A 22,455-nucleotide genomic window follows, 5' to 3' on the forward strand; every position below is an offset into this window, starting at 1 on the left:
GGGTATAGTTTATGAAAAATACTCATGATTAAAGGCTTGATGTAACAAAAACTATTAAATAATGACATAATACTTCTGCTTTCAGAGCATTCAAGAGCCAACATGAATTGTCTTTTCTTGTTTTCCACCCTCATACAATCATATTTGCTCAAGGATTTTAGATAATAAATGCTAGATTGATACAGTATTCACCACACTTCAAAAACAACCAGCTCGGTTTGAAAAGCAAATGCCAGCGAGCCCACTTCTTCAGCGCTGCCCTCTTCAACAATTGCATCAGGTCGAGTGCCAAGTTATCAGTGTTTTACAATGCAATTATAGAGTAACTGCTCTGTTTTGTAAACACAACATTCATTCTTTCATCTCTTTTATAGCTCGCTTGTGCTTTTAATTAGCAGCCAGGTCTATAAACCCACCCATGCCATTTTCACTGCTTTTTATTTGCTCTAACAAAAAAACGAAACTGAAATCAAACAAGAAACTGATGACAAGAGTTGAAAAACTCCCAAAGGGAGGGATGGACTGGTGTCTCCACAACGCAGACGCCAGTCCATGCCTCCACAAGTTAGAGCAGAAGGATTTTAGTATTACGTCCCCTCCCCAAAAGCCACCAATTTCTAGCTGTAAAAGCACCCAAAAAGTTTACAAAAGGTTCTCAAAGGTCCATGTTCTTCACACCTTCTGCAGGTCTTCTATCGAGCGCTCCGTCTCTTTCAGACGCTCCCGTAGAACCTGCTCTTTGGCGGATATCTGAGACTCCTCATCCTCCAGAGTGCTGATTTCAAACTCCAGCCTGCAAGCACAAAGTCATACAGGAGTTAGTTGCCATGTTCTTGAAGTCAAGTAAAGATTTGTACAAGAGGACATAGATTGCTTCCCAATAATAATATATTTCTCCTTCACTGTAGGATGTGTGCGGTTGTTCACAATAGCGTCTGGTTAAAATGTGTCATGGTGTTGGTCTTTCAGAGGCTTAGTAATCACCTACATCTTGATTTTGATCAGTCGGCTCAATTTTGCACCAGTAAGAAAGATACAATAAGTCCTAGGTATGTCCATCCAACCAGTTTGCATGGTTCTTTTCCGGATCAGTACCATTCCTAAAACTGCACTTAAAGCAGACTTGCACACACACACACACACACACACACACACCCACACACACACGAATGCACGCTCGCGTGGACATTTAAGACATGGATGTAGCAACAATACTAGGAAGCAGTCAGGGAGGAGGACCGGGGGTTGCTTCCTCGCTCACTGCCAGCACTCACAATACTTCAGGTTGCACTCCTCGGGGACAAGAGGAATTTTGTGCGTCAGTGTGTCTGTGGGCATGTGTGAGATATAAAGATATTAAGGGTTCATAACAAGGCTGCAAACAGTCAATCTTCCCACCGTAACTCGGAAACCATAAGCCTCATTCATGACTGGACCATTGGAGAGGCCGTAAATCTGAAGCATCTCGGAGGAACACAAATGTGTAGGCTGTCAGCGGGACTGGGCCAAGGTCAACTGTGTTGAGTTTTCTAAATATCAACAGGGAACATGGGGAGGGGATATTTTTTCGATCTGTTGGTACTAAGAAAATCAAAGAATGTGTGTGTAATGTTTATTTTTCTGGCATCTTGGCGCCGATCGCTGAGGCTTAACTAAGCAAAGACACACAGTCTGCACTTTCACCATCTGCCAGTGTTCCTACTCTAGTTCATTTTCAGCCGTGTGCGGTTTGAATGCTACCCGAAGACTGTGCGCTTGCACTAGATATACCGGCTTTCAAAGCTCTGATGGCTGTAATTCTATAAGATCTCCTTTGTACGAGATGCCTGGGTGCAGTAGAGCAGTGCGCCTGCACACGGCCGAAGCTGTGGTGTGTTGGGTTGCTCTGCGGTACGGAAAAAAAGCTTTTGTTGGCTGCATCTGTCGCACCAATCTGGCATTTGTCCTCGCTGAATGTTATCACGCACACCACTTTGAATGATGACATCGAGTTCGCATCGGAGGACTGAACAAAAGGAGAGCAGATTTCTTATCGTGGAATTGGCCCCGTATAACTGTGCCCTCGAGCCATTGTCTGGATCAGAATAATCAGCAAGAACGTAAAAACAAATATAGCAACATGCACGGAAGCTAATTTAACACTGCGGTCAATTCTGAAGAGAGCCAGCTTCTCTACTGTACTGTCCGCTATCTTTGGGGTTATAAACCAGTACCAAGTAATGTAGAAACGTCTCCAGTCAACAATATTTGCATTTCAGCCTTTTTGTACCCAAAATCCCTGATGACTGAATGATGAAACAATTATTGTTTGTATGAGGATCGTAGTGTGAAGGTGGAAGTTTGTTTGAACCGTGACTACATGATACAACTACTGTCAGCGCTCTCCTCTATTCTTGTTTAACTTCAAAGTATTTTCTCCAATTTAATATCCAAGTGTATTTCGTGGCCTGTAGGAGTCATGACAGGAGTGGAACAGTAATTATTCATAAATACAGTAATGCAGGACTGGACATACGGTCAACTCTAGCCTTGCTGGAATTTCAAACAATGGCCCGACGTTGGACTCAAATTGCAAGGACACCGCAATATGACGCAGATCATGTAAATAGACCACTTGACATATATATTTATATACTGTTCAATAGTTTTTATTATCCTTTCAAAGTATGACATCCTGAGGCGCCTTTCTTTACTTATTGTGATAAGCTAATTCATCTTCAACTCACTCCGAGCTGTCGTGAACTGAAATAACTCTGATTATACTTCATATATATATATATGTAGATACAGGTGGTGGGGTCAGATTAATCCCACTTGACACATGTTGCCCTGGCGAATAGGATGGAGGTTAAGCAAAACATTGTCTCCCAGCTTCATTAAGACAAACTAAGCCGCCATCTTGAAAGCCAATCACAAAACTCAACAAAAAACACCCTGCTGGAAAGTGAACATGAAAAGTTTCCGTCACACACAAAACGGGTCGCCGTGGGAAAATGCCCCACGTCTTGTTTCACCCTCATATCTTTTCACTTTGCGGCGTATGCTGGACCTCGTTGCCTCTCATGTGGCTGCTCTTCCCCGCCCCCCCGCCCCCCCGCCCCCCCTCTCATTTCCTTTACCCCCCTTTCTTGGGGGATTGAGGGAAATGGATTTTACTTCTGCATCCTGTAAGCTGCATGAAGTTATGCCAAAATGGGCAAGAATGTGACCGGAGGAGGACGCAGGTTTCTGATCCTGTTACATCACTGCTACTTCATGTACTGCATTGCGAAGGCGCGGCCTTAGCAATGTTCACTAACGGGACATTCGTAATAACGCTGGAATAAATCGTCTGATCATACATACACATTCAAATCTCCTCTAAATCCTCTCGGTGAGCACGACCTGTCACAGCTGATGCAAAAACATTCTGTCAAACACCCTTTGCAGGGATGCAAAATGCGTCGGTGATACCTGAGTTTTTCCATTCCAGAAGCTATTGAGTAGGTGAGCGAGAAGGTCGAAAGGATGTGCCAACACCCACCAAGTGGTCTTCATCTTATGTGCAGGGCAAAGAGAAACATACTGGCACTGCCCAGATTTGAGTCTGGCGCCCTCTAGTGATCAAACCTTAAACATGACTGGAACCGGAAGCAGAAGACCTACACATGATTGATGGCTTGTTTCTTACCCTTTCCTACAACATACATATGCCAATGCTCCCTATTAGGAGTGGAATCTTTCTGGAGGGACAACACACTACTCGCTGCCCAACCTGTCACTAGACGTCACCTCTCTGTCTATACTTGCTTTAATTCCTTACATAGTCCAGCACCTTTATCAGAGCATGCAGTAAGTACTTTGTGACATAATTAAATACAATACAGTATTAACCGCTGTGTGTATAAAACACCTAATCAACCTGAAATGTCTCAGATTTTCTATATTGCAGGATGGGTTATGTTTTATGTGTGTGAGCGAGAGAGTTTCGGGGCCATGACCTCACATTGTCCATCCTCCACTTCCTCTCCTTACACTTGTGGCCTTTACTATCTTCTGTGTGGCAATCCAGAAAGAGACCAGTGACGTCACCGTCCCACCGCAGGCCTGTTCCCATGGATACGCCCGAGGGGCGGGAGGAGGGGAGGGGGGGGGGGGGGAGCAACCACTTTCCACATCATACAGAAAGAGGAAAAGCAGACATCTGTTTTTATGTGTGTGTACGTGCGTGTGTGTGTGTACATGCGTGTGTGCACGTGCGTGCCCAGAGACAGAACAAGAGAGGAAGTCTGACCACATTGTGTTTTTAATACATGATACTGTGTGTGTGTGTGTGTGTGTGTGTGTGATAGGAGCTTTCTAGGTACAGCTCTTCTGGAGTTTTGCTTGTGCACTTTCAAGACGCGAAGCCGCTTGGGTGATGAACACATCCGATTGGCTGAGGGAGAGATCAGTTGGCAGAGTCAAGGAGCCAGAGATTTTCTAAGCAGTCCATGAAGGTAATTGATGGACTGCCCTATGGCAGTTCATCAATTACCTCTTTCACAGCATGAGGGTGCAAAATATAAGAAATGCATCCTCTGATGGCGTTCATTTTTCACTAGTTCTTGAAGCTGAACAACAAAAAAATCAACACTGATGCAACTCCATTATTTGCCTTACGAAAGTGTCTGTTTTACATGGCAAGTTTAGCCCAACAAAACGACATTACCACATCAGTCATCAGTTGTAAACACGTTGATAGCTTAGAGCTAAAAAAGAAACAAGGAGGCTGTGTTGGATCGGATGTTATCTGCAGCAGACATCTTGTGCTCTTCAACTCAAGTCCTTCTTGTCATGGTGTCTCGGTGTGTCCTACGCCTCATTTGGTGTGGTGTGTACTCTGAAGTCCTTTTTTTTCCAGGTACAATTTGCGTGTCTTCACTTTGTTTGCACTGTAGTTACTTTCGGCTGGAGCTAAAACGGTTGATAAGCTCAGAAGTGAAAACTGCCGCACCATTTTTTTTCTTTCTCCTTGGTCAGATAAAAAAACCATGTGCTCTCATACTGCCACTGTGAAGAAAAATACACGTATTCTTAGAACATTATGTAACACGATACAGGGCACTTCAACGAGTTTGTTGCAATAAGTATAGCTTGCTGTTGCCACAGTGCATGCTGGACCTCATGCATCCTTCTCTACAAACTAACAGTTTAGAGCAGAGGTTCTCTCATCTGGGAACCGATTGATTAGATGGAAGTCTATCGATCTCCACCACAACAAAGGTCAATGCAGCAGCAGCATTAAGCAGGGGAATTACGATTAATTGTCTGGATAAACAGGAATGCAAAGTTGCAGCGGACTTCTCTTTTTTTGTTTGGTGCAACACCGAATTGAATTCCCCTCAAATCCAAACTTGAACGTCTGAAATGATCCCACATTTTCTGAAAAACTAGGAAACAACATGGCTCCTAACGGCTCCTCTCAGAAGTTGACCTGTGGCTGCGGCAAAGAGCATGCTGTGTCAAAAAAAAACCCACCCCGCTCCCATACAATGACGGCTACATCTGCACGGAGTCGTCTTCGCTTAACACGAGACGAGCAATAATCCAAAAGTAGCTCGGTGTGGGTACGGGTCAGGTCAGTGCCACATTTTTTGCAGCTCATTTTGCTTCTTCCTCTCTCTGTTTACGTCGCTTGTCCATGTAATGATAGGGACGTCTGTAAAACTACCGCTGCTGCTGCCGCCACGCTCTCTCATTCAGTCTCTTGATGGCCGTTTGCTCTCCGGGCTCTGCGAGGTCAGAAGTAAGAGTGCCTGCACACAATGGCTGCTATTTCTTCATCGCTTTTTGTGAGAGGCCTGAAGTTGGGTTACAACGGAGAGAGAAATTACTACTTTGTGCTCCAAGGGTTTGATGGCCTTAGGTATATGTAGAAGAAAAGTTAAAAGATTGCACTGTTCTCTCCTTTTTCTCCGTCATTTTATGCGATTTCCAGTTTAAAGTCAACAGCAGGCAGCAGTTACTGTAAAAAAAACAACAAAAAAAAAACTCCACACAAAGACACTGCTGTTGTCTGTGTTTTTTAGGTGTTTTTCAGGATTGCATGATCATATAATCTGAATGGATGCTTGTTTCTTTTTTGTGTCGTGCATCTTTTCAGTGCGGTTGTTGTCCATGGACAGATACAGATGTTCCCCCTCTTTCTTTCAAACTTCCTTTTGTATCCTCCTCCAGTGCATAAAAGAGCTGCCGCCTCGTCTTTGTCCCTTTCAGTCATTAAAATGTCCACCAGCGCATGTGTTATTAGTCTAGCAGCCATAAAATTGGGAAGGACAAGACGTCTAGGCTTCTGTGCTTTTAGTCACAAGACAGAGGAATCTGTTTCAGAAGTGTTTATAGGTGGAGGGTGAAGGAGTTTCTTTTACTAGGAATCCACGTTTACATGTGATTATGGTTTCAAGCCTCGGTTATTAATCTTTAAGCAAGGACGCTATATGACAAAGAAAAGTTTTGATCTTTAGTATTGAACAGAACCCACACAGAAGACCGCATCTGATGGTGAAGCATGAATCATAATATCTCACACACACACACACACACACACACACACACACACACACACACACACACACACACACACACACACATACAGATAATGTGTCCATATTCGTCCTGTCTAACCACCACTGCCCCTATCAGTATTGGAAAGTATCTGGTTGCCTTGGTTGTGGGATATTCTGGGATGGTGTCCCACAGAGTGTAAATATAGACGGCACACCCTCTGCTTGAAATACACACACACACACACACACACACACACACACACACACACACAGGCGTGAGCTGTCTATCAGTGTCTTCCTGTTCAAAACATCGCAACAGAAATATCAACCGCCTTCCCAACAAGACACACCTCAAAGAATAACATTCTTTAGTCTTTTCATTTACACAATTTTACATCCTCAAATTGGCGTTTTAAGGTTATTTTGTGCAAAACTGTTTTGTCCAAAGGTTTCAGGGTTTAATATTTGTGTGACTGAAGACACTCCTTAGGCTCCCACACGTGGGCTCTGTGACTTTGTGTCGCCCACTGGAGAAGACCGTTCCCTGAAAGCCTTGAGAATTTAATCCCAGACAGCTGAGCTCCACTTAAAGCAATTTTCAGGACACATCTGAGACCCTGGTCTACAATGGCAATTGCCGGAGATCGGCTTCCGCTGCGTTGCATGATGTATATACAAGCAGGAAAAAGGCAAGGTTAACGGATCATTGCTAAACTTTGGGTCTGTTGAGAGTATGAACCAGAACACAGACACACACACACACACACACACACACACGGGGAGACTGAGGCATTTGCTAGTCAATGATGGATGGTTTCGTGGTTGTGCATCTTGGAGCTTTAGTTTTATGTGGTATACTTCTACTTTTACTTTTTAGTTTGACTTGACTTGGTTTTCTGCTGCCTGTCTCTAAATGGGGAAAAGCAGAATTTGGCGACTCTCTGTTCGCTCTTTAAAAAAAATAAAGAAGGGAAACCACACTAAAAAAAACACATGATGGCGTCGCAATGCATTCATCTTTGTGGATTTAATTGCTTTTGTAAGTAATCAAAACCACAAACTACCATATTGCCCCTTTGAAAAAGACCACCAGACAGCAAGTCTATTCAGCCGCCGCTGAATGAAGTGATTCACTCGAAGCAGCCCCACAATCACAACTGTACTTTGGGCCACAATGCTCCCTCTTTGACCATTCACTGCCGCCCTCTTAACGGCAGGGCCAATGCTCTCCCGGTGTTCGTTGGCCACGTATGGTGTTGATATTATTTTCCAGAGCGGGTGATAAGCTACAGTAGCTGCTCTGGCTGGCAGAGACTCTCTCATCTTGAGATTTGATAGCTGAGGAGTTTGAGCGTGAGCCGGATGCCAAATTGACCCCCGAGCCTCTCCACGAGACTAATTTTACCCAGGGAGCTTTTGATCTCCATTGCTTGAATGTATAAAGTATGAAATAATGAATCTGCATTGGGTGCTGGCTGATTGACTCGGCTCCTTCTGCTTGAAACCGATGATACTCTGTGTCACATTTTCCTCCACTCTTTTTCTGCGTGGGGCCAACAGTGTGCGCTGCTCTAGGCTGTGCTCTTGCTAGTTGTCTTGCCAAACACACACAAGGGAATGATGGCTTTTCCTCTTCATTTTTAATTTCTCAGGAATATCATGAGCTTCTGAAAGGCGCTCTTGCCCGTGCATACACTATTACGCCAAGTCAGCACATGAATACGTGCCGATATGCAAATAAACAGAAATACTGTTCATTAAATGTCAGAAATAGTGCGGTCTTCAGCCCAAAGGAAACTATGCTCGACAAATAGCCACCAGTCCACCAGAAAAAGTGCCGGTAAGGGGCTTACATTTAATTTCACATGAGACCTCAGTGCCTAGTCATCACTTTGGAATGAATCTAATTAATTTTCTTTCTTCCTCGTACTGCTTGTGGCCGGCTCCTAAAAGTCGTTTCAAAAATACCAAACCCCTCAAAATGCTTGTCCTCTCTCAAAGATGACAAAGTGCTGCCCTCCCCACATGTCACACGCAGCAAATGGAGAACACAGCCGAGTACAAAAAGCAAGGACAGCGAGAGCTGGCTGGGTCAGTTTTTCAGAGCGACGATGATCTCATGCCCCAAGTTCATTAGGGAACGAGAAACGACTTAAACGCAGCAATGCTTGATGGGAATCAGGAAGCTCCTCCTAGAGACACAAACGCAGGATGTGCCCACGGAATCGCATCACTCTTTTCCAACATTCTCAATATCCCCTGTCTTCCTCTGGCAATAACGCCCTGCTTTCACTCGTATCTTTCTTTCCCTTTTCCTTCTCTGTATTCTTTCCTTGTCAACTCTGGTTGCGTCTGTTTTTAGAGACGACGAGTATGCGTACGGCAGCTCTCGTTGTTGGTTTTCGCGCCGGTGCACGAGGAAAACGTAGATTTCGCTCTAATGCTACAGAACTGCTAGATTTGAGAGCTGTCCCGCAGAATCATCCCACACCTCGTCTCACTAAATTAGAGCTCTACATATATACAGGGAGTTTGGTTTGACGCTTCAAACGTGGCCAATGTAATTTAAGCTATTGTTCACGTCCCCTGTGTTTGATATAGCAATGAAGCTCTCTTCTGTCATTTGTAGCAGAAAATGCGGTGCACGCTGTGTGTTATTGATGTATTGATATATTATTTTAGTATTTCCAATTTGGACTGTGTGGATTTGATGTAAAAAACAACTGTGCCAGGTGTTAACTATAACACTGACAAGACTACATATTGCCAGAGGGAGAAGCAGATGTGCCGTAACAAAAACAGATGTGTCCGTCAGACCAGATCTGCAATGCCAGAAATCTCATTCTCAGCCCAGAACAAGTGTCACTGTGGTTTCCGTTAGTGTACCTATGTATTATGTCTTCCAGCTTCTTCCCTTGTTCTTCATCCTGCTCCAGCTGTTTCCGCCGCACCTCCTCTTTCTCCACTCCGATTCCCTGGAGCAGCCATCGCTCACGCGTGGCTTTGGACTGTGGAGGGAACAAAGACACGTTACGTGATGTTATATATACCAGAGCGGCCATGTCGGAGGTCCTCCTCCTTCAGCTGGACAGTGACTGTGACCGTTACACTGACAGTTGCTGATACGGATCTATAGCAACACCACAACGCTCTCCAAATAGCACTTCTTCCCCAGCCTGGTTGTGACATTATTAACAGCCATTAAGGAAGTTAATTTGTGAGATGACTGCCAAGCACAGCTACGACGAATAAAGAGACAAACACGCAGTCCCACACATGCACACAGTTCTCACATAACAACAAATAAACTCTAAACTCAGCTGTTTTTCACAGGAAAACACTCCTTGATGAACGCTCGGCATCGGACCAAGAGAACTACAGTTTCTTGTTAAATAGACTGATGTATTTGTCGGCATCGCGGTGCATTAAACGCAGAGGTGAAAGCCGCAGTCGTCTCATCACACGGGGTTTAGTGTTTGTCTCTAATGTCTTAAAGATGAACGCCAGAGCAGCGTGTTTATGTATCTAATGTCTCGTCTCTGTCTGGAGCTCTGTTTTGTTACCACAACAGAGCTGAGCGGGAACACTTAGCTTCACCTTTGCCTGTTTGCTGTCAAACTGTCGGCTTGGCTCGAGGCCTTTAGAGCTGACAATTAGCAGTACGTGCACACACACCGACACACACCACGGAAATGATTCCAAAGCAATTCAGCACCTGCTGTCAGAATGTGGAAGCTTGGCCGTTTGTTTGCGTGTTTGTTTGTTTGAGTGTGGCTGCTACACACCTACACAGCCAAGCGAACCTCACAGAGATCTTGTTCATTACTAGTTTTGTGTTGTCAGTCAAGAACATTTTTGAAAGAGACTCACTGGCCTGAATGGACGTGCTTTTTCTTTTTCTGCATGTGGGGTTTGGAAAACATTCTTCAACCAAGGAGAACGTTGGCCTGTAGCTGACCTTGACCTCTGACCCGTCTCTGGAATTTGATCATTTTATTACAATAAAGCACAAAGAAGCATATTCACATGTACATTGAGGATTTTTGGACTATTTAAGAAGTCAAAACGGTGTTGAATAAAATTGTGTTGAATAATTTACCAGTTGTCTCCTCTGAGAACCAGCCTGCTCTCTGCTCTCTCACTCTCACGCTGTTTAATATACTTTCCATTTCCTGTTGAACTGTAACACATAACTACTCTGGGCTGGAATCTCTTTAAAGGGAAGCTTTAGGGGGGGTGCACCGAGTGCCATTCATCAGATAGCGAAATAACCAATTTTGAACAGTTAGCATCAAGCCGCTAAAATGCATATCTGCTACAGAGAGAATCAAACATAAACGGAGGGGACCGTGCTCCAATGGAAAGCGCTGGGTATAACTTTACTCTGAAACCATCACGTTGTTTACATGGTGCTGGGCTCAGATCAACGCCTCCATTCTGGAAGGCTTGACTCCTGTAGCCAAGAAGTTCTTATCAAATCTCTGGGGCTCCAGTCTCCATTTCCTCTCCCAGGCCACCACGTCTCTGGAGAGACGACTACAAAGCCTGCTTCACGCTGCCTGGCAGCGTGGCACTCAGAGGTAATGGCCATTAAATGGGACTGTGTGACCAGATGCTGATTACATCTGGAGTTCAAGCCGGTTGGTGTCGTATGGATGCAAACTAGACTCCGTAGGGGCCTGCCCTCCCTGTTTAGCTCAGCAAGTGATAGCTCAATGCACGAACATGTTTGGGTTATATGGCGTGTGTTACTTTGAATTTTTCTCCAGGGAGCACGGCAAGTACAAAGGGAATCGATAGGAGACGACCAGGACGCCGAGCCAAGTGAGGCATTCTCGTGGCCTGGAGGGCAGGAACCGTGAACTGTGGTGCATCTTTCCCCGTCGCTCTCCCCTCACTTCCTGTCATCTCCCCAGTGCCAGCTTACTAATAAAAGCATTAGGCTTTTAAAACAGCGAACGGAAAAGCTTTTTTTCTGGATATTGGTTGAATTATTATCAGTTATGAAAATGCAGCTTGTAATGACTTTATCTTGACTTCCCCAGGAGGGTTGTGCAATGTACCCAATGTTTTTTTTTATCTTATGCTAATTTTAACTTCCACTTCATTTTGGAGGTAAATATTGTAGAATTTACTCCACTACATTTGTCTGACAATTTCTTCTTCCCTTTCCTGTCCAGTGAAAACCATGAATCTCCAAATGAGTTCATTTTTTAAAGTGTTCCTTTATGTGTTGGGAAGATCCTTCTACTAAACTATTTAAAAAGCCTCTTGGACCAGCTTGAACAAGTCAAAGTCATAAGTATCAATCCAGACAGGTCTGGGTCAGTTACACTAACCTGACGAGTACGGCTGAGTAGTTTAATTGTATGTTTTCCAGCTGCGCCCATACTGTATAAATCTGGACTAAAGACTGTGATCAAACCCGGGTACTACGGCTTAACCCTCATGCATGGCTTTAATCATTGTTTCTCTCCTGTCGATAATTCCATCAGTGGGTGTTAAATGCTGGAAAACACCGGCATGTGGGAATCAAACTTATTTAATATAGGACTCATTCACGCCAAGTGTGTTTAAAGACTCTAATTAGAGAATGGAATGTATTTTTATTGGAAATATTAAAGCGGGCCACCATATATATTTGTAGTAGAAGGGGGTACCCACAGCTGTTTTCCAACCCGCCCTGCACAGTTTCCCCTTAGCCTGCAACAAACAAGTGCAACTCACATTTACTCATGTGTGCCTTCTAAAAGTTCATAAACTTCATGAGCAGAAGACGACAATATTAGAACGTATGGATGCCTATATCTGGTGTGTCTCCTCCTGACAGGACAGGTCATGTGCTTTTCGTAGATTCAGCGAGAGGTCAAGGGACTAATTTGTCACTGGTTTGAAAGGTTCAAGCACTGCACATAAATTACTGATGTCTGTAAGCTGTTTTTCAAACTCACAATCCGTCAGCAGTGTCTCCGTTTACGCACTCACCGACGATTTGAACGTCAAATCAATGTTTACTCCAAACACAATCTTGGCTCACCGGTAGCGGCTGGCAGTAATTATTACGGGGATATGTTTATGTGCGTTTGGATTTAAGTGTTTTTCTGGGGGAAAAAAAGAAGAGAAAACATCTAAGCCTGCCCTGCTTGGCCAAACGAAACTCTCCCACACACAGCAGGAGCACTGAGATTTGGACGCTTCGATGGAATGGACTCGTTACCTGTTAGCCAGAAACTGACTTCCACATTTCACCCTGCACACAGGTAATCAAACACACATGCACGCAGGAATGGAGCAAAACTGTAAAAAAAAAGGAAGGCACACGATACATCTTTTAGAGCGCACTCTGTCTCTTTAACTCTTGATGACATTTCAGGTCAAGGCAAGAACTATCATTCGAAAAAAATAGAGGGATTGATTGGATAAGGGGAGATAAAAGACGGCCTCACACACACACACTTGTAAAGCGTTTCTGTGAGCAACATCATTGACTCATTCTAGTTAACCCTCGCATGAATTCTCTTCATCACCTCATTCACATCTCACCCTGAACTCAAGATTTGACCTTAAAACTAACTGAACATCAAGTCTGAGACAAGGCTTCGTCTCTTGTCTCCCACATACAGTAGCCCAGACTTAAGCAAAGTTCAGCAGTAAATATGTCATCACATATTCAGACAATGAATTCAGACAATGTCCATTACCTCATCGTGGCGGAATGGGTCTTCGCTGCTTCTTTTTAATGTAATCTTCGCATCTCGATAATGGAGCGAAGCAGGACTTGCTGTGATTTAAGCCTCATGTTTTACGTATGCTGGGACTTTCTCTGTAGTTGTTTACCGTCATTGTGCTAATTCCAAATGTAACCATAAACTAAATACTTAATCTCCTAAATCCTCCTGGTCATCATAACATGCAGTCTTTACCATAACCTTTTCATAATTCTGTAATTCAAACGCGCACGCACACACGCATGCACACAAACCTTGAGATGCTGGAGTTGTAGCACCAGGTCATCAAGCTGGCTTCTTCTGTCTTCAATCTCAGCTTGCCGTTTTCGCTTCTCCTAACAGGCAAAAGGAAAATCCAATTATCTATCAGTAAACGTCAGATTTATATTGTCAGTATAAAAAGAAAAAACGTATTTGTATTTCATGAGCGGGCAGTGAAAAAACAACAAAAGAAAACACAGTTGAAGAAGTTGAGCATGATGGTTCCCTAATGCACGCTGGTGTATTGGTTGAGTGTTTTAATGTTAATGCTCCTGATCGGCGAGACAACGTCCCCTCGGGCCAATTAGGATTTTCATACATTCAATTTACAAGGTGAGCAGAGACTTAATGGCCTCTCCGACAATACGTTCTGCCTAACTCAATTTAAACTGATACGGTCTTGTTTAGTCTACTGGGTGGGCAAAGTTTCAGAAGAGACTTCCAATTGTTTGTGGTTTCAACAGAACAGCAAACGAGAAATTAACATAAACTAAAACTGGGATTTCACTTCCAGGATATGTTTCTGAAAGGATATATAATTAACAACAATTATCCTCCTTACAGTCACTTCATCTGTACTCCAAGATGGGGAGGAAAATGAAGTATTAGAGGTCAGGGCTTATTGAGGACTGCGAGGGGTCAACGGGACAGGCTATCCAAAGAGGAGGGATTAGGCCTTGAAGCCTCTAAATGACGTTGAGATTGAACTTGGGGTGGGGCGAACAATCCTCTACTTCATGTGGATGAATGAGGCTGATGTTTGGAGGCCGGGCTGTAGGGAGCACGGTGAGTGGGAGGTTTGAAACTGAAAAAAAACCCATAAATAAATACAATTTTCAACAGACAGAAGCAATGTGGAGTCACTATCTTCGAATATACTTTGAGGAAAATGCATGGGAATATAAACAACGCAGATCCCAGGACAGCTCTATTTGGGGTTAGAGGGCATGGGATACTGTGTGTGTGTGTGTGTGTGTGTGTGTGTGTGTGTGTGTGTGTGTGTGTGTGTGTGTGTGTGTGTGTGTGTGTGTGTGTGTGTGTGTGTTTCTCTCTCTTTTTCTGGGACATTTCCTGTTGGATAAATTTAGCTCTGAGGGGAAAACCTCAAAATGTGTATAAACTTTAGACCACCTCTCAAAACGGAGTGATGAAAAACGGAGTGTATATAATAACAAAGCAGAAAAGCCAGAGCTGACCAGAACGTCATCGTAGAAACATAAAACAGAACGGAGTAGTTATTGATGGATCAGAAAACAGGAGAATCTTATCATTTATGTTACTTTGAAACGCCGGGACTGATGCATTTTCTCCACATCTTCATCATCCTGTTGTATGAATAATGACTGATGCCTGTCAGAAGCAAATGTAATCGCGTGACATTGTTATGACGCTGGCAAAGTATAGCTTATGGATGAGGTTGGGTTGAAGGTTGGGGTCATAGCAAGCATCTGACTTTGACACCGTCCGTCTGCTCTTTGCATCCCTTCCCCCACCGACAGTAATACAGCAGTACACACAATATTTCCCTGTAACCTTGTTGCTGTAGTTGCTGAAACTTAAACAAACCTTGAAAGTGGAAGATCAGGATAAAAGGCATCAATTATTGAGAGACCACTACTTGTTATCTCTTTGCACCACATCTGTGTAAAAATTGGTCGAAACACCAAAATGTCTTAAAAATATGAGACCTTTTTTTGGCCATCATATAATTCCATAATGTTCTAAGCGCCTGAACAACCTCAACTTTTGATGAGGGGCCTGAACGAAACACCATGCTGATGCCAGATTTATGACTAGAAGAGCTTGACACCTGCATCTCAAATTAGTCTCAGTTTTCATATGATGTACACCATCATCAATCGTATATGTGGCATATACTTCTGACCTGCTATCCCCCCCCAAGGAAGATAACAAGGGGTCTACAGCAAAGAGTGGTGGAGTCAAAGAGGTCAAACAGATCCAATCTTTTATAAAATAAAATAAAATAAATCAGGAAAAACAGACCAGTTGGGAGAAGACATCACAAAGCTGCACAAAGGCTGTGAAAACATCTGTAGAAAACCTGAGGTCATCTCTCTCTCTCTCTCTCTCTCTCTCTCTCCGACAGACAGACACACACAGACACACACACACACACACACACACACACAGCAGCAGCATTCCCATGGCAGTATGAGAGCCCGTGCAGGGGTATGGTCCCCAGATGTCAAGGACTGTAAAGGACATGTGGTCGAGGAATGGGGCAAAACACACACACACACACACACACACGCACGCACATGCAAATACACATCCAGAGAAAACACACACAAGCAAATACAGTCACGGATATGTACACACAGATAGTGTAGACACGGTATTCTCAAAGTCAACTGGTACGGCAGGCGGATTTTGTAGAATGGGCAAGCCCTGCATAAAACAAAGTATTGTATCAAAAAAGAAAATAGTTATTTTCGGCGGTTGCTGTACAGCGCAGGACTTTTAAGTTGACAATAGCTCTGCGGCAGATAAATACAGACTCTTCATTCATTACATGAGGCAAAGCAGCGCGGGTGCTTTGGGATGTGGAAAAACCACAAAACAAAAGGAGGTTAAAAAAAAAAAAAGCTGACACAGGCTCTATGCAGCGCAATGCAACATAATCTTGCAACACAGTATGGAAAACACAAAACTGCAATACAGTTATGCTTCAAAAGAGAACCCACCGTGGTCTAGCTTAAATAAAACATCCCAGAATGTAGAGTCAGAGGTTAAGGCCCTGCTTACTCGTACAGTACTTTACTGCTTGTTGAGTGCTGTTGAAAATCTAAATATAATATATAACAATGTCTTCACAATATAGCTTCCACATGATACTTTATCTGTAGAAAATATATATTACAAATATATTTCTAATAATATAGTGTTTAGTTTTTTTCACTGTGGAGGACTCTTCAGCTCCCTGGGGTCAGAGAGTTCCTCTGAAAAAGTTGTTGGATCCGTTCCCGAGTCCAGCTATCACATCTCAATCATAACAGACATTAATTGTCGGGAGGGATCTTCACTGTCTGCGAGAACAGGGTAAAAAAAAAGAAGTGTTTTTGACTAAAACTGACGAGTTAATTGAAAGATGAAAGCCTTGTGCAGTTGAATTGGCACGAGGAGGAGGAGGAGGCTCTCTTCACTGTATTTGGCGCCGGAGAACAAGCCGTCCTACTCTGGAAAATATGTTGGCATTCTTGGCGACACACTCACGACTTCCCACACTCTGACTCACTGCGAGTTTGGCCCCACTTGGCTTGCTGCTTACCTCTCATAAAGAGGACATCCCAGTATTGTGGACACCTTACAACCAGTTAGACACTAATATACAATTATGTGTTCTATATTTAAAATGGCTAAGCCTTATTGGAGATTTTTACTGTCATGTTTTTTTTTTAGCTTCAGAAGCCAATGAAAAGTTACATGGGCTTCGTGGAATTTAGTAACCTTCCATCCTAAAAGGTTAAACATTTTCGGAGTGGAGAAAGCGGGTCAAGCCTCCAAGTATTTGGTTACAGTTCCTGTAAACTGGTGTTCTCGCACTCTTCTTCGTTGGTGTCCACACCAGAAATGATCCGATGTCCGTTTCTAAACACAAGCTGTTGTTTTGTTTAATGTTTTCAGCCCTAACAAATTGTGCAACGGTACTCTTGTTAAGCGGACTGACACTCACATTTCCAAATATCATTGTCGCATAAACACACGGAATACAAGCAGCCCCCAAGATTTGAAAAAGGTCTCGCTTTCTGGACAATGAAATAAAGTGAACAAAGCAGGAAACAGAGAAGCCAATCCAGACAGGACTGGTGTGAATGCAACCTATGAATCATTGAGCAAATTCCAGACTTAAAGAGGATTCACAGTTTTCGTGAGACGTACACAGAAGGACATTCAACAGAATATCAGTTAAAGGAAAGTTTGATCAGAAGGTCCAAAAATCTAAGATGTACTTCTTATTCATGTCCCAAATTTAAAGTAGAGTAAAACAGGTTAAATACGTTCTTCACATCAATAAAATGCCATTTTCTCTTTTTGGAATTAGCAAAACAAATGTGTATTAAGTAAATTTGTACCAGCAGGCACTTGATTGCAAACACACACCTGCGTATAAAGCCGCATCCACCATTAATGATGCACACAAGCTTCCCAGCCATGAGGCATGAGGTCACACAGACGTGATTATAATGTGACAAAACAGTGATGCAACTGTGTCGGATTAGAAGTTGTGCTGGCGTTGTGATTAGGAATGGGCGCGAGCTGCCGATCAGATGGGTCACATTCTGCCCATGCCAACACACCCAGCGGAGACATCTCACTGAGGAGATCGTCTTCCATCTAGCGGGCAGCCATGTCTGAACACTCAAGAACAGAGACTGAAATGGACATGTGGTTTAAAGGTCATGGGTTTGATTCTGCACTTACCGTGCTGGGAAGACCTTTCGGATAATAGTATGAACGAATGAGCCGATGCCAATTAATGTGAATGCATCAATGGATCAATCGAAGCGTCCACTTTGCCCTGAGCGGTGACCGTCTGAATGTGACGTCCTCCCCAGACGATGCTAATTTGTGGCTTCCAAACGGGCTAACCTGGCAACTCTTTAGCCGATGGTGGTGTCGATAAATGCAGTCGTAGCACGTGGCTGAAATGTCTTGCATGCCGCTGTCATGCGATAGCAGCAGCTGGTGACTATACTCACCATGTTCATATGGAGGAGAGACACAAGCGTGCGTGTGCCCCTCCATTCACATGGACGTACGCAAACACAACAAGCCAAAACCTTTCAATGCCTCCCGTCGTCTGCTGCAGGAGTCCACCAACAATTCCTCCGCTTTCTGTTGTTGGGGCGATAGTGTTGTGTTTGATTCATGGCTGTGTCTCTGCGGAGAATTTCCCTTCGCTGTGTGCCAACCTCGCTGTTGCTGTGTTGTGTTGTGTCACTCTGCATGGTTTACTATCAAATTCAGCTCAAATGTCACGACAATAATTTCAAAACCGGCAGTGCCCACTAGAGCTGCATTCCAGTCTCAAGTCTCTGTGAGCCCTAATGCAACTCTCACACACACACGCACACACACGCACGCACGCACACACGCACACACGCACACACAAACACAAACGCCAGAATGTCCAATAGGTCCAAGACAGCTGCTGCTAATTTTAGACGGCATGTAATGCCTGGCGTGCCCCAGACCCCCTGTTACTCGACAACCCCCCCCCCCCCCTCCGCCTGAAATGACTTTGCCCCGAGCACACTCCCCACCCCCATAAAGTGCTGGAGACCATAAACCAAGCCTCCACTGGCCACCTATATCCTCTCCTGCCTCTACAGGACACCAATCTTCTCAGATGGCGGTTGGCAAAAGCCACAAATATTCCAAACCTTCAGAATTCAGGAATCCTTCCGAGCAATCGCGGACTGGCAGTCGGACCTGGCTATATACTGAAACTGACGCAGCGACTCCAGTGACTTATCATAAACCAACAGCTGTGTCATTGTGCCATCTGCATATGCAGTATTTCTGGAAGCAGACGAGGGTTGATCTGGCAACCCTTTTTTTGCCAACTGGATCAAATAAGCCAGATCTGGTGTTAACTAAACGAAAGCTTAAAGGATGATGAACATCTGTTATGCAGGCGGGAAAGATTTGAATCAGCTGCACCTATCCAGGGACTGAAAGTTGTGTTACCTCATCATTACCTAATAGCAGTTACATCAAAAGAGCTGCTACATGTCCTTCCAGGTTTTTCAAAAGTTTGACTAGTTTTAGATGAGTATACTGTGTACACTCACACCAACAGGACCCCAAAGGCAGGGTAAAACCAGAAAAAAGGGGTAAGCAGGTTTAGAATTGTATTCACAGCCTAAAGCCGAAAGTAGAAAAGCGGCCGCATATTGGCAACCTGAATCAATATTGTCCGTATCGGTTTCAAGTGTTAAATGCTGCCAATATGTCAACCTATGAGTCAACTGCACAAACTGAAACTAGACATTCCTGCAGGCTGGCCCAGCCCCCCACTCTATTTACCTCTCTTAACGCAGCCCATTACCCCGGCCCTCGCTGCATGCCACAGTCGCAAATCTCATGCATGCCAAGGTCTAGCTAGAACCCCCCGACCTTCACCCTGCCCCTCTCACTTCCCTCTGTCAGACCTCACTAAGTGGATCCAGAGCACCAGAGACCAGCTTCCACAACGACCTTGATTACTTCACACAGATCACCCAAAGAGATCAAACTGTGGGTGATAAAACCATTAAAAACTGCACATTAGTCTTGCGTGGTTTTTAAAAAAGAGCACAACCTTGAACAACAGGCACAGAGATTTAGATTTTGAGCTAAAAGTTAATTTTTTGCTTCTGCAGCAGTCACACACACACGCACACACACACACACACACACACACACACACACACACACACACCTACACACACACACACACACACACACACACACACACACACACACACACAGCGCCATCATATCAATCCTCATGGACCACTTCCTAATTCCCCTTAGACTTGGCCCCAGACAATCTTCGGTCTAATGTGTGTGTGTGTGTGTGTGTGTGTGTGTGTGTGTGTGGGTGTGTGTGAATGAGTGAGTGTGTTTTGGCGGGTTAGCTGAGAGTCCAAAGGGCTGATGTCATCTGTGTATACATGTCACAGACAGTACAAAGACGTCAGTGAATGGGTACACACACACACACACACACACACACACACACACAATTTAGTGTATGTATTTCTGCCACGCCGATGCCTTTTGGCAGGCCACAAGGGCAACAGCTAATTAGAACGCTGAAGCACTCACCATTCATTGGCTGGTCTCAAAACCGCACACCGGGTTTTGGTGAACACACACACATTTTCAGAACACACACAGACATAAACATACATGCGCGCACGCACGCACACACGCACACACGCACGTTATCTGGTTTTGGGGGGAAACCCGGACCAAGCTGCACTCCATCCTCTGGCTGTAATTACATGTTAATAATATACCAATTACAGGTCTGGGGTTAACAACATGACATCACAACTTCTCCCTAATCTGGCCAATTAGTAACCATGGAAACCCGCACCGCTGGCAGCTGACATGGCCGTAATCACTGTCAGACTGTGGGAATCTTTTGTCTGTTTGCAAGTGTCGCGGACAAACGTGCCAATTGACTAATCAACGCTTTGATTAAAACCCTGAATGATTAACACGGACCCGCTCACAGAAGTCACAGACAGGAGCGAGCTAAGTTAAGTCAAGCTTAACAAAAGATATGGTGGGAAACGAACGCATGCAGTAAACCGACGGTACATTAACTGTGCAGAAGTGGAAAAGATGCCACTCGGGGGTTGCTGCACTCTTGCTCCTTCAATATTTCATGAGAAATAAAAAAAAAGTGCTTACAGGAAAAAAAGTCACATATATAGGGATTATATCATAAGCGAGCAGACAGACTGCAGGCACCTTCACATAAGTCCCTGTACAATGTGATTTGAGCAATCGTAAAGAAGACTTTCTGTAATTTCCCAACACTGTGACTGAGCGCTGTGATTGAACAGATAGGTATGTTGTCCTTTTGATAAGCTCCGAAAAAGAAGAAAAGAAAGGTGATTCACAGCCATTATGGCCGTGCTTTATTCATGAGCCACACAGCCGTCATCATCGTGTTATTTGCAACAGAGACTGGTCTGTCTGCTACCTGACGCTGCTTATCTTCCGATCGGGGCCCTTAAATGAAGCTTGGCAAAGAACTCAAAGCTATCAAAGTCAAAATGACACGTTAATTAAAATCAGTGTGACATTTAGCAGTGGTGTGTTCAGGCGCCTCAGATGCACAGAGGACTGGACCGACCTCTGGCTCGGAGTTTAGCGGAAGCTTCCAATTTGGCTCGAGATCTGCTAAAGTATTGATGAGGTCTCGGAGTATTCATTATTGATGAAATCATTAGCATGTCAGCTGCAGACCCGAGCCAGTGTGTGAGTGTGTGTGTGTGTGTGTGTCTATACTGTACACCTCTCTACACGAGTTCAGTACTACTTCTTCAGAATAGTCAGACATTATATATTATATCATAAACACCATATAAACCAGTTTGAATGACTTTAATCCAGGGATTCTGATATGCTGAAGCGGCCTACGGATTAAGAAACGCTTGCTTTTGATTGGCAGGCAAAAGAGGTTTTATAGGATTCTTCTCCCTTTCCCTTTGAGACGCTCTGGAAAACTTTGTCCAGCTTCTGTATTTACACTGGCCCCGCGTTGTTTGGCTGAGTCCGTGGCTTACAGAGCGCTTAGCTGCCTCAGAGGGTTGTGAGTACTATTAGTGTAATAGTAACGCTGCTCTATTCAAGTGCCTGGTAGGGCTTGAGGGCTATTAGTGCCCCTTATTGTCGTTGATGTAGTGTGTGTACACACACACACGGAGCTGAGACGAGACAGATGCTCATTTGACGGAGACAAACTTTTACTTGCGTTCAGCGACTGACTTTGCTTTGTGCCGGGGCTCTTGGCACTTCCAGCAGGACCTCTGATTGTACTTCAGGACAGAATTAGACGAGACAGCGTAGCGGCACGACAGCTGCCGCCAGAAAATTCGGCGACATTTGTTGTTATTTTTGGCCTGGTGCGCCAAAGCAAAACGCATTTACGCGATACTGTAATCGATGATTCCCTCCAACCCAGAGCTTTGTCCAATACACATGCAAGAATGACGCAAGAAACAGAAACGCTTGTTCCTCTCAGCTCAAAACTGTCAGAACTTTCCACTTTCTCTTTTTACTTGAGTGCCTGACTGGTTTAAGTACATGCAGCCTGGTACGGCTGCCATGTTTCGACGTGGCCAAAATAGTTTCTCCATCTGCTGCTGTTGCTGCTGTTCACCCCACTTGTGCGTATGAATGCGTGTGTGTGTGTG

General features: G+C 44.2%; 1 protein-coding gene across 2 annotated transcripts in view; it reads right to left on the minus strand.

Annotated features, from left to right (window-relative positions):
• Positions 1–22,455, minus strand: part of palm2akap2 (PALM2 and AKAP2 fusion) — a 68,530-nt gene that overhangs the window by 35,945 nt on the left and 10,130 nt on the right. For both annotated transcript variants that reach the window (XM_068573407.1, XM_068573406.1), the window contains exons 3-5: positions 13,510–13,590; positions 9,414–9,535; positions 679–793 (exon numbers count right to left, since the gene is read on the minus strand). In XM_068573407.1, the coding sequence (XP_068429508.1) occupies positions 679–793; positions 9,414–9,535; positions 13,510–13,590 (318 nt within the window). The remainder of the gene's footprint in view (positions 1–678; positions 794–9,413; positions 9,536–13,509; positions 13,591–22,455) is intronic.

This window comes from Clinocottus analis, unplaced genomic scaffold (assembly GCF_023055335.1).
Source record: "Clinocottus analis isolate CAN_PGR_092001 unplaced genomic scaffold, fCliAna1.0.p SCAF_13, whole genome shotgun sequence".
Taxonomy (NCBI): Eukaryota; Metazoa; Chordata; class Actinopteri; order Perciformes; family Cottidae; genus Clinocottus; species Clinocottus analis.